At 47.3% G+C, this 13,292-nt stretch overlaps 1 protein-coding gene across 1 annotated transcript; it reads left to right on the top strand.

The window, feature by feature from the left end:
* The first annotated feature begins 7,902 nt into the window (after positions 1-7,902).
* Positions 7,903-8,643, top strand: LOC119282188. Its single transcript, XM_037562504.1, has 2 exons — positions 7,903-7,975; positions 8,124-8,643. Exons 1-2 carry the CDS (start codon positions 7,935-7,937, stop codon positions 8,443-8,445), a joined length of 363 nt encoding a protein of 120 aa, XP_037418401.1. The 5' UTR covers positions 7,903-7,934; the 3' UTR covers positions 8,446-8,643.
* The last annotated feature ends 4,649 nt before the right edge of the window (positions 8,644-13,292 follow it).

The following is a 13,292-nucleotide window of genomic DNA, read 5'->3' as shown; positions in this document are numbered from 1 at the left end:
TGGATCCGCGGGCGCCGCCAGCGCCGGGTGCAGAGCGATGCAGCCGACTTGGCTACGCAGCTCATCCACCTGCTGCTGGATGTGCGTGACGGCGGGACGCCAGAGCTCCAGAGAGGTCTGGATCGCCTCCAACCTCGCCTCGTTGGCGACTTGCCCATCGCTGATGGCCTTTGCTAGCGCTGCAAGCTGCTCTTCCATCGCCGCCGCCTGCTTCGCCTGCTTGGTTTGCTACCGCGGTTTTGGGTAGGCAGTCTCCAGGTCGCTGACCTCTGATACCAGATTGTTACGTACCCCGATCTACTTTGATAATTTGGGAAGGAAGGAGACGGAGATGGGAAATCAGCGAGATCTGGGAGGGAGTTGGTAAGAGGAAGGGGAAAGAGTCGTGGGAGATCAGCTCCTCATATAATACATGATAGTTTCTCCCCACACCACGCCACCTACTATATAATTCTCACCATCACACACACACACACGACCCTCTTGCACGTCTCAGATTGGCTCCTCCCTAGCCACTTTGCTCTGGCTCGCTGTCAATGGGCCGCCCTCTAGTACTGTTGCTGGGGTCCATGCCATCAGGCGTGACAAGGAGGTGTCCGCCTTCGTTATAAGTGACAGCTCCGGCATTTGGCCCATGCTCTGCTTGCTCTGCGCCTCATCTCGCAGGTCGTGCATGGCTGGTCCCGACTGTGAAAGTTTCTTCTACGGGGATGAGTAAATTGCAAAAAGCCATCACAATTGGCGACCTTAATTCAGAAAACCATCATTTTTCGATTTTTTTCAAATAACCACCATCATTCTGCTGACAGTTTTCAAAAAACACTGATAGATTGCTAAACACATGTTAACAACGTTTCTGGCAGATGGGGCCCAATATAAGTGATGACATGGCACCGAAATCTCACGGTGTTTGGCCTGTACAGTAAGCTGCACATGGGACCCGCACGTCAGCCTATACACTTCCTCCTCCACCAGCGTTGACAGGGGGAAATAATCACGCCTGCATCCGACCGGCGCACCACCGGATTCAGCCGCCGGCCGGCTCGCGAGCCTCCGCCTCCGTGATCTCCCTCCACCTCATCTATCTATGCTCCTGCACGCGAGCCGCAGCAGCGGCCATGGCCAGGCACGGGGGCGCGAGCAGCCACGCAAGGGCACGAGCAAGTGCAGCGGCCACAGCTATGCACGGGGGCGCGACCAGCAGCAGCACCGGCCGCGCCCGTGCGCGCGAGCAGCAGCACCGGCCACGCGACGGGCCGCGAGCAGCAGCACCGGCCGCGCCCGGGCACGCGACCATCAGCAGCGGCCACGCAAGGCGGCACGAGCTACCACCTGCTACAAAGTACGGGCACGCCGCAGCGATGGCAGGAACGCGAACTCTGCCCAGCGCCCCGACTACCCCGTGGGCGCCCTGGTCCGGCGCCGAGATCCCTCATGAGGGCCATCTCCTTCCCCCCTATTTCGCCGTTGCCCGCGACCTCCCGAGCACCATGGCCGAGAGCACGAGCTCTTGGTCTGCCCCGCGCCCCGACTACCCCATGGGCGCCCGGTCCGGCGCCGCCTCTCTGCCCGCGGCCGCGCTACCTCGCACTCAGGTCACTCGCAGCCCATTCCTACACTGCCACCGCCGGTGTTGTACTGCTGCCACTGGCGAGCTAGGCGGCCGACGGGATGCCCTCTAGGTGTTTGAGGAAATTACTCAACAGGACCTAACATCCGTCTCCTCACTCTGTTTGGCCTATGCCACGTTGACCTCACAATGGGACCTACCTGACATATTCGTTGTTAAACGGCCCTAATTGATCGATCAGTGTTTTCTAAAAACTGTCAGCACAATCGTGGCGGTTATTTGAAAAAAAATCGAAAAGGTGATGGTTTTCTGAATTAGGGTCCTCAATTGTGATGGCTTTTTTGCAATTTACTCTAGGGGGCACAAGGCCAAGGAGTACCCTAACTACAATTCCGCACGGATGGCGGTCGCAGGTGGTCTCTACACCAACGACGGCACCACGGGATTCATTGCAAAATCAGAAGGCTGGTTCCCCAAGATCTACGATCTGATTCATGTCAATCCTCATAAAGAAGATGTCTGGCGTTTCCTGGTTGAACTTGGTGGGCAGGTGCTCATCCTCGTCAGGCTGCGGGGGCGCGTCAAGGTTTTCAAGTACGACGACGCCGAGCCCGTGCCCGTGGAGAGCATCGGCAGCCATGCCATCTTCGTCGGTCACCACAGGTGCCTCGCCGTGGACGCCGACAGGTTCCCGTCCGTCGAGGCAAACTGCATCTACTAGACTACTACATTGATCGACGGGGTTTGTCAGCCCACATCTGCATGTACAGCCTCAGGGACGAGAAAGAGGAGAGGGTCTCTGCTGGGGCCGTCGATTTCGTGAAGCCGCACAAGCTGTTCGTCCTCTTCGCCGACCGCCCCTTCACCGTCATCCAGCTTCTCTGCAGCTACACCATCAACGCCCGGGATTCTCAGCTGCCGTTGAAAGAAGACGCCGACAACTTTGACAAAAAATCGTTTTAATTTTCTCTCTTGCCTTCTGTTCTGTTAATTTTAGCTAAGAACTTGAGAAGAGGCTGACTCTAGGTTAGATCACCTGTGGTGGATAGAAGGAACTACTCCTTCTGATTCATATTAATTGTCGCTGATTTAGTATGGATCGGAGGGAGTACTATTTTGTGGGCTTAATTAATTAGGACCTGATATGAACCCAATGCTCCATCTACTTATCCTGATGCTATCTCTGTTTGTGTGCACTTGTTCTTCCATTGTTTTACTTTGCAATAGTCTCGTGCTAGCAAAAGTCGGTTCGACATTTTTCCTGTTTCTGAATTTAGCCTTGCAACTGAAGTATATTATGCGGTTCTCTGCAGGATTTGTTTATTTTTCAGTAGCAAGTGTAGGCTCTGATTTTTTGCCCCTTTCTGAATCTGGTTCCGCAGTTGAACCATTGAATATTTGTCGGGTAGTTGGTTGCTCTCCGAAGGTTTTGTTTCTTGTTGCATTTCTCATATCTGATTGCAGCTCAACATTATGTTAAGATGTGCAGTGCATAGGCAAATTTCATGTGATTGCTGCTCCTAGAGGGGTTTTGTAGATTGAAATGTTTTACATGTTTATGCCAGGCATGTGTACTGATTGTATCATAGTATGAATAATGTTGGTTTGTAATAGGGATGGCAACGGGCCAGGATATTCATGGCCAACTAATACCATCATTCATCCTAGATAGGAGTACTATATGAGAGAAAAAATAGTGTGAATTATAATTCATACTATTCATGGCTAACTAATACCGGGTCTTGATTGTATCATTCTCGGTGTACTATGAACTAATGTTGGTTTGATACCAAATTCATCCTATGTTGCTAGATAGGAGTAGATTCCAACTGTTTGCTGTCCTAGCATGAGTAGTTTCAGACTATTTGTGTATTCTATTTTTCTTGCTGGACATTTTTTCCTTTTATACCCCAAAATGCTCCTAGCATAGGAGCCTATGGTTCCATTCTTGTTACTGCTGGAGGTACACATACCTTTTCTTGGTGTGGTGGAGCGATCTAGACTCGAATTGGGATTCAGATATCACTTGCATATACACATTTGGCCAAATTGCTTCAATTTTGTTTTCTAGAATACGCATAAGCATGTGCATCATCGCATTGAGAAATTGCTCCAACTTTAATCATGTAATTTGAACATTGTCACCGTGCGGTTGCAACTTCACTATTACTCGTGCCGTTCATAGGGTATATAATCATTTTTATGTCTAGTGTCCTAGATAGATTCTTACTGTTTGCCATCTTAGGGCGTGTTCTGGTCTCCTCCAGCTTCAAACTTCACAAACTTCAGAAAAGTTTTGAGCCGAACGCTTTTACACTAAGAAGCTAACTTCTGGAAGCCAAACGAAACCACAGTGCAAAAACTTGGAGCTCCATCGGCCCAGCTCCACCGATTAGAGAATCAGAAGTTCACCCCTATTTACAAGAAGTTGCCACCGCCAAAGAAAACGGTACGCTGCCCCTCCATGAAATAGCGCTACAGCAGCGATCCCAACGAATCGCTAACCCTCCCTCCCCCTCGTATCGGTGCACTAGGTCCAAGTTGGGCTGCCATCAGCCGGCCCAATCTGTGCCAAACAGGCCCCAACCCTTCAAGTTGGGCTGTAGTAATATGAGAAGCTGGCGATCGAAGCAGAACGATTCTGGATCGCCAGGTGAAGCCAGAAGTCACGGAAAGAAGTTGGATATATGAAGTTTTGTGAAGTTGGAGGAGATCAGAACACACCCTTAGTGTCGGTGTTGCTTGATATCTACTGATAGCATAGCACATATGCCCGTGCGTTGCAACAGGAGAAAAATAGTGTGAATTATATGTGCAAGCAAGACCCGGTATGCACACCGAGAAGGAACATTTAGGTTCTAGGTTTCGCTATTACTCGTGCCGTTCATAGGGTATATAATCATTTTTATGTCTAGTGCCCTAGATAGATTCTAACTATTGGCCATCCTAGTGTCGGTGTTGCTTGCTATCTATTGATTGCTGGTTTTTCACTTGTAGCACATATGCTTGTGCGTTGCAACGAGAGAAAAATAGTGTGAATTATATGTGCAAGCAAGACCCGGTATGCACAGGAGAAGGAACATTTAGGTTCTGGGTTTCGCTGCATGTGAAGTAATCAATCCGATATTTCTCTGTTCATTGATCAAGGGATTAAAGGTTTTTTTAGGGCATCGCACGCCAGAGAAGGCCCGCAAATTATTCAGTCTATATTTCCATCATTCGAATGGATTTTAAGGTATGGAGTTCCATAATATGGAAGTGAGGCGGGTCTTCTCCTTTTCCATGTACAAACCACCGATATAGTACAACCGGAGTTAATTCTACTCTGCTATTTTTTTGTTCATTGATCGAGGGGATTAAAGGTGCGAAGTTTCATAAAATGAGAATGAATTGGGTCTTCTCTTTTCCATGCATCTAGCTCACATAGTCGGGTCTTCTCTTCTCTGTTCCTTAGGTAGCAATCCTCAAGAAATTTAGGATCCTTTTGTAGCTAGTTCACGTAGAAATTCATCTATCTAGCTCATGTAATGGAGTTAATTCTTTTTCTTTAAAGAAATTCATGGTCTTTTTCCAGGTAGCACACGTACCAATTCATCCATTCTTCATCCCAGCTTAATTCATCCTTCCTTCGTTAAGCTTACTACATTTAGTTTTGCACAAGTATGTAAATTCGGATAACCGTACGTAAAGGAGCAATGTGAGACTATTTAAAATATTTTTGCCTTATTTCCTAGGTAGTTGGGCTGACTAAGTTGCGTGGGCTGTGAAACGCCCAGGTACCGAATGCCATGTGTTTGTAAGGCGCGAGTAAAATTCCAAAAAAGGCCAAGTTAAAGGATTGAATCATGTGCTGCCGGCCACTTGGACAAATACATCTTATCCAATGGCCATTGCAAATATTTAATAACATACTGCAGCATCATATTCGAAACATTTTTTGATTTTTTCTATCTTTTCAAATAATAATAATAATGAATTGCCAAATATTCTTGGAAACATGAACAATTTTAAAACCTCTAACAGTTTTTTGAAAATTCCGTACATTTTTTGAAAAAACAGAAACACAATTTGAAACGGAACATTTATAAAAATTCACAAACATCTTTTGAAAACATGAACTATCTGTAAAAACATGACCATTTTTTAAATTTGTGCATTTTTTTTGAAACGGGAATATTTTCAACATTTCAGAACAATTTTAGAAATTTCTATTTTTTTCAACACGCACATTATTTTGAACTGTGGATATTTCACTAAAATAAGAATATTTTCAAATTTGAGCAATTTCTAAAGGCAATTTTAAATGTTGAACAATTATTTAAAAAAAGCATTTTTTGAAAAACTGGTAACTTTTGTTAAAATTCCGAACATTGTTTTCAAAACACATACAAAGTTTTGGAATTCTTAATATTTTGCCAAAACTAGAAAAGAAAAGAAATTCTGAACCTTGTTGAAATTTTGTGCATTTACGAAAAAATTATAAAAGAAAAATAATATTGAAAAAGAAATAGGAATAAAAAGATAAGTTAATAAAAAAAGAAAATTGGAAATAGAACACAGGAAGATAGTAAAACGTGCCGGCCCATTTAGAGGCTCCTACTATTTGTTGCTACATGCGGCAAATTGGGATTTTCCAGTACGCGGGCAGGAAATTAGGTGGGCTGGCTTCGCTGGGCCACTGCATGCGCAGCTCATATACAAAATTCTGGATAAAGTAATTTTCCGGGAGCAAGTAGTTAAGGATCACTTGGGGTGGGATGAGTGCCGCCCTCTCAACAGCTGCCACGTGTCGCGCTTTGATCGTTTCCTCCGGATTTTGTTCTTTTATTTTTCGGCACGCGTTTTTGGTGTTTTAGACGATTTTTTCTGTTTTTTTTTGGCTTTTTGGTTTCTCACCGATCTTTCTTAGCTTTTAGAAAATAAAAGTATAAATTTTTTTGTGAGAAAAAACACTTTTTTTTGCTTTCGCGAGTGACACGATTTTTCTTTCGGAAAAAATGTCTTTTCCTTTTTTCGTACTTCCATGAGAGACACGGTTTTGCTTCCGCCAGAAGCACGACTGTGCCTCTCAGAAACGAGAAAAAACACATTTTTCATTTTCTTTTGCTTCCGCGAGCAGCACGGTTTTGCTTTCGCGAGTGGCGCGATTTTGCTTTCGCGAGAGCCACGACCGTACCTCTCGGAAACGGAAAAGAAAAAGTATTTTTTTTTTGCTTCCGCGAGAGGCACGACTGTGCCTCTTGAAAACAGAAAAATGTTGTTTTCTTTTTCTTTTTCTTTCGTTAGATGCACGGTTTTGCTTCTGCAGGAAGCACGGTTTTGATTCCATGAGAGGCAACACCGTGTCTCTAAAAAATGCATTTTATTTTTTCCTTTCGCAAGAGACACGGTTTTTCTCGTTCATTTTTTTGTGAAAAAAATTCATCAAAACCTATTAACATGGGGTGTAATTTTGAATATCTCGACGCGGGAATCCGACGGTGAAAACGGTTTGAGATTTTGACACACTGTTTAAAAGATAAAACGTTCTGAATAAACGGATCTATAAAAAAAGGAAAAACTATCAGGTTGCAACAAGTGGTGCACATGCAGCACGCCATTTGTCACAACTTGAAGAGGGGAAGGAGTATTCCTCAATTAGTGATTTGATAATTTTCTTTTTTAGCATTTGATGAATAAAAATTTAATAACACCTTGATAGAAAAAAATATTCTATGATGTACGGATGAAAAAAAATCGAAAGAACGCGCCTTGCTTTATTAGTAGGTAGGTATAGATATAGATGCTGTAATGCAAGGATAGAAACAAAACATAGCTGCAAAATAGACATCAAAGTCTGGGTGACTTTATTCAAGGGGAACAAGTAAGCATTTGACCATTACGTAAGCAGTTTTGCAGTCTCTGTTTTTAGAACAGTACTGGGGGCGCTGATAAAATCTACAGCGATGCTTCTCTTGGTACTCGTATGAGGTAGTAATAGGAATATTAGCAAGAGAGTGGCGTTTTGGTGGCCGAGCACCCTGCAGGCCGGAATCTGGCGCCGCGCAGTAGATCGCTGCGATGCGTGCGCCGCTCTTTTTGTCAGATGTATATGATAGCTGCTAGGTTGAAATACACCGGTGCCGTGGGCTGCTGTGCCAGAGTTGTACGTGGGCCTCTGGTGCGCCCTGGATACATAGGCATGTCCTGTGCTTGCTGGTCTGGTTTGAAAATAGCCCATGTAGGTGAGGGGTGGCAGGTGCGATATTAATCTTGGGCCCAACTGGCGATGCAGGTGACTTAACGCCCGAAGCGGTGCTTCTTCCTACCCTCGTCAGTCATTCATCCCCTTCCAGACCGTGGCTGTGCGGAGCGGCATTTCGCCATGGATGGCCTCGAGTTCTTCTTTGAGGAAGCAGAATCAGGGTGAGTTCCAATCTCGCTCCACTTTCCCTCGTTGAATTTCTTTGATTTGGCGTTCAAATTCTTCAATTAGTCCCTGATATTTCGACAGTAATTCTTCTACGTGATGATGTTTGGATCTGAATAGATTAGAATTTCATATCTGCTACAGATTGGTTCCTAAAGCTCATGCGGGAGATTTATTGGGTGGAGGAATCGATGTTGTGGAGTCTGTGGTTGCTTCCATCCATGAAGGTCACGGGTGCTCCTCTGGTGTGATTTCTTCTGAGCCGATGGATGACAGCAGCGCCAAAGAGCAGTTCCGAGTGGTGGGCGCGAATTTCGGCTCATACAACAACGGTGGGAGCGAAGTGGTTGGCGACTCGAACGATATGGCGGCTGAGGAAACTTCCTATGCGTCAATGGGAGATGAGGGAGATGCAGAGGGGGTCGTCATCAACAAATCAAAGGCCTCGTGTTGGACTCGACGGTAAGAAACACACATTCATATGTTATTACTTTGCTCCTGGACCATAAATTGTACCTCCACGACATCGTTTTTTGCTGTAGGAGCAGAAACTGGAACTCCATGTAATTGCCTGTAACAAGAGAACACACATATACAGAGTTCACCCCCGTGTAGAAACAAAAAATCCTTTTATTCTCAACTCTTTGAAAGCATTCTTGCTGGACCGGGAACATAATTCTTGCATTCGGTTTTCGTTAAGCTAGATGATATTCTACTGATTCTGTAACAACTGATAAACATTCTTTTATCAGAAAAAGCACTGTTAGAATCAGTCTGTACAAGTAGATAGTATATTTAACAACGTTTTTCCGCGGGGGTGCAGTGTCAGGATTGGCAACGCGCCAGAAGAGAGGGATGCCAACCCAAGCAGAGTCCGTGCCCTCGAGGCTTCAATGAGAGCTTATGCAGACAAAAAGGTTGACACGGTTGTTAACCCGGTGATCGGAACTAGCTTTGACACGGTTGAAGAAGCGTATGAGTTTTACAACCTATATTCCTGGGAGACGGGGTTTGGCGTTCGGTATGCCAAAAGCAGGTTGAACGTCCATCGGAAAAAGTGCATGCAGGAGTTTGTATGCGCGTGTGCGGTAGGATGATTCATTAATTCAGACAACACTAAAAGTTTCCCCGCCACTGCTGTCGTGGTACTAAGTCTGACAGTAGAATAGGGGGTAGGTATGGAGAGGCAAGATCCTAGCTATGGAGTAGTTGTATACGCAAGAGATTTACGAGTTCAGGCCCTTCTCGGAGAAAGTAACAACCCTACGTCTCGGAGCCCGAAGGCGGTCGACTAGATTATATGCGTATGAATTACAGAGGTGCCAACCCCTCTGCCAGTGGAGGGGGTGGCTTATATAGAGGATGCCAAGACCCCAGCCAGCCCACGTAGCGGAGGGTTTAAAGTACATTAAGGCCTGGCGTTACTGATAACGCCTTACATAAAGTGTCATCATGACCATAAAGACTACTTAATTACAGACCGTTTGGATACAGAGTGACCCTAGATCTCCTGGTGGTCGAGTGAGTCTTCATGGTCGAATGTCTTCAAGTCCGTCGAGTGGAATCCCTCGACTGGAAGACGGTTTCTTCTAAAGATGTCCTTGGGGAGGGTACCTTGGACAGGTCCATGACCCTACCCTAGGTACATGACTTCATCATTAGCCCCCGAATGGATCGAGGTTTGAGTGAGGAAGGAGTTGATAATCTTTCCGACCTATTTTCTGGTGATGTGAATGTGTCTTACTCTGGATCAATGACTTTTTAGTGATGGTGTCAACTTCTCTTTCAGTCGCCTTGATCCATTCTTTATATCTGTCGAGTGTACTTTATGAACTTGGAGATTTCCGAGCGACGGATCGCAGGAGATCTTCCGTCTGACAAGTTGCTCTGCTGTTAGCGGATTTAGTGGGATCCGAATTTCAGGAAGCGCGCGAAGCGGAGAAGGCCGCGGTACTCGGATGGGATAAGGCAGAGACGCCTCGATTTCCGTGCCGCCTTTTTCACCACGTGTCGCTCGCGCGGCTGTTTCGGGATTTGACAGGATTGCCTGGGCCTACCAGTCAGCCACTCGGGAGCGACTCCATATAAGGCACCGGGCGAGGGTTTTTAAACAGTGCGCCCTCATTTTCCCCTCCTCCGTCCCTAGATTCATTTGCTTCGCTCGCCACTTGCTCCGCGCTGCTGCTCTGTGCCTGCTTCGCCGGCGACAATGGTGAAGGAGAAGACGGCGGCTTTGGAGCGGGCGAAGAAGGCGACAGCGAAGGCGAAGGGGAGAGCGACCAGTCGGGGCGGCTCTTCGTCGCGGTACAGCCTGCCGCAAGGCTGGATCCAGGGAGATTGGATCCGCTCGACCATCACCCAGAAGGACCTCGACGACCTGGCCAATGAAGGGCTGATCTCCCACGGGTCAGCAAGGCTTCCGGGGACGGAGTGGCAGCCGCAGCCTCAGGAGGGTGAGTGTGTCCTCTTAGCCACCCATGTCGATCGTGGGTTTTCTCTGCCGCCGAATCTTTTCTTTCGGGGGTTTCTGAACTTCTTTGGGGCACAACTCCATCACTTCACACCCAATTCCATTGCCTATCTCACCGCTTTCGTGTCTTTGTGCGAAAACTTCCTGGGTTGTCGGCCGCACTGGGGCCTTTTCAAACACATATTCACTTGTCGCTCTCAGACGGTGAAAAGGCTAATCCGAATGACGAGAGAACCCAAGTAATCCAGATGTGTGGGGGTCTTGGGGTCCAGATGAGGAGTAAGAGTGCTTTTCCAGCTATGACCCTTCCCGAGTCAGTTAGAGGGTGGCAGTCGACCTGGTTCTACTGCCAAGACCAGTCGACGCCAGGCAGTCGACTGGGCTCCCTCCTTTCTCCATGAGTCGAGTGAACAAGCCGTCCTCTCTGAAGGCGCTTCTGGAGGAGAAGGCTCAGGTTAAAATGTTGAGAGCGTGTAGTCCAGCTCATTCGCGACGCGGTCACTGGCATGGATCTTCTAGAGGTTTTCCTTCGACGGCGCATTCAACCACTCCAATACAGAGGTCACCCGATGTGGTTGTACTCTGGTACCGAAGACACCACTCGGGTCCACCCAGAGGAGGTCGATGACGCCACACTGGAGAGGTGGATGACTGCCATCACAGGGAACAAAGATAACCCTCATGGGGCCAGGAGGATCCCGCCACTCGACTAGTCTTATGAACCAGACAAGGTATGACCACTTCTCTCCGACTGTAGTCATGTTTCGTCCATTCTGTTTTGCTGCTGATCAGTCGATTGACTTTTGTCTTGTTTGTTGTCTTTCAGGCTACCACTGAGTTGTATTCGATGCCCAACGGGGCGCAAGCACAGACCGAGGAGGAGGAAGGAAGTGGAGGTGAAAGTCAAGAGGAGTGGGAATCGGATGGCGATGAGGGTGAGGAAGATGCTGGCTCCGATGAGGGAGGAGGAGGAAGTCGCGCCTCCCCGTTTTGAAAGAAGATCCAAGCTTGCCCATGACCCTGCAGTCGAGCGCGGCAAGGAGGGCGCACCTATTGTGCAGTCGACCAAGCATCCTCGGACGACCTCTCCGGCGCTGACTGAGAAAGCGCCGAAGCAATCTCGAGCGGCACCGTCAAAGCCGACGAAGGTCTTGCCGAAGATGAAGATGGTGATTCCCACTATTTCTGGGTAATGACGTAACTTGTGTCTTCTTGTTTCTCATGGATTTATTCTTGGTCGATTCGTTAGTTGACCGATTGATTTCTGAAACTGCAGTGCTGCTACTTCTGATACCTCGACCAGACTTGAAGATCAAGAAATGGAGGATGCTGTCACTTCCAACCCTGGTATGACCTTTGAAGTTTCGTTTTCAGTCGACATGATCTTCATTTTTAACTTTGAATCTTTTCTGCAGCTCCACCTAATATCGTCATTGATCTTCCTGATGATGATGACGAGGAACCACTGAGGCAGAAGAGGAATAGGAGGGCGTCTGCTGGTAAGACAGCTCAGGTTGTATCAGCACCTAAGACGTCGGTTCCGGAGGGAGACAATGTCACTCGGGCTACCGTATCCTTTGCGGTGCCGCTGACGAGTGCTCTCCCTTCGTCGTCGAGTGCTGATCCGCCTTCTCTTTTCTCCACCCACCACGTCCCGGAGGACCAAGCAAGCGCTGCTAAAGAAGCCATACGCCAGGCGGGGGTCATGATGGAGCAAGTGAAGGCGATCCGAGACGCTAGTCAAGCCGCTTACGATGCCAGTTCAGCCCTTCAGAGCAATGTTCAGGTTAGTCGATCACCGACTGTTCTGTTAGGATATGATATCTGAAAACTTTTCTTTCTGAAAATCTTAGTATCTGTCGTACACCCACTGGGTGTGTCGGTTGAATATCTGGATTGGTGGGGGCACGCTGAGTGCACCCACTGGGTGTAGTCCCCAAGGCTATGGTGGACTGCTGGCAGTCGACCATAGTCTTAATGCCTTGAACTTTTTCTCATTACTTTCTTTACTCGACCCGGTCGACTGGAATCATGGAACTGGTGGGGCACGCTGAGTGCACCCACTGGGTGTAGTCCCCGAGACCGTGGTCGACTGCTGGCAGTCGACTACGGTCTTAAGAACACCTTTTTTTGAAATTGTGACTAACTATTGGTGGTTAGCCTTTCTGCCTTTTTTGGTCGACTGATCGACTCTAGCTGATAGAACCAGTGGGGGCACGTTGAGTGCACCCACTGGGTGTAGTCCCCGAGACTACAGTTGAATGTTTAGATTCGGCTGTAGTCTTAGAAATACTACGATTTTCTCCTTAGTCACTCGGAAGTGACCTATCTTTGACGTCTGTCGATTGGTTCTTCGCAGAAATCTTGTGAGCTTGCAGCTCGTTATACTGAGTTAGAGAACAAGCATATCCATCTTGAACTTGATTTGAAGCTTGTCCAGGAGAACTTCACGAAGGCGAAGGAGGAGGCAAAAGGTATGTTTGGTGAGAACCTTGACGACTGCCTTTGTTCCTTGTCCACTCCCGAGCCTGATCTCACTGTGATTTTGCAGACAAACTGAGGGATTCTCTGAAGAAGAAGGATCTTGATCTTGCTGAGGCGCAGAAAGCAGCTTCGGAGAAGACCAAACTCACAGAAGAAAAGTTGGCTTCAATCAGCAAACTTGAAGAGGAGAATACCAGTGAAAGATCGAGGATGTCGCCTAGAGGGGGGGGGGGTGAATAGGCGCTTTAAAATAATTATGGTTTAGGCTTGAACAAATGCGGAATAAACCTAATGGTTAATTTGTCAAGCACAAAACCTACAACAACTAGGCTCACCTATGTGCACCAACAACTTATGCT

This window comes from Triticum dicoccoides, chromosome 3B (assembly GCF_002162155.2).
Source record: "Triticum dicoccoides isolate Atlit2015 ecotype Zavitan chromosome 3B, WEW_v2.0, whole genome shotgun sequence".
In the NCBI taxonomy this organism is placed as follows: domain Eukaryota; kingdom Viridiplantae; phylum Streptophyta; class Magnoliopsida; order Poales; family Poaceae; genus Triticum; species Triticum dicoccoides.
Note: the sequence above shows the minus strand (reverse complement) of the source record. Positions and strands in the feature narration are given on the sequence as shown.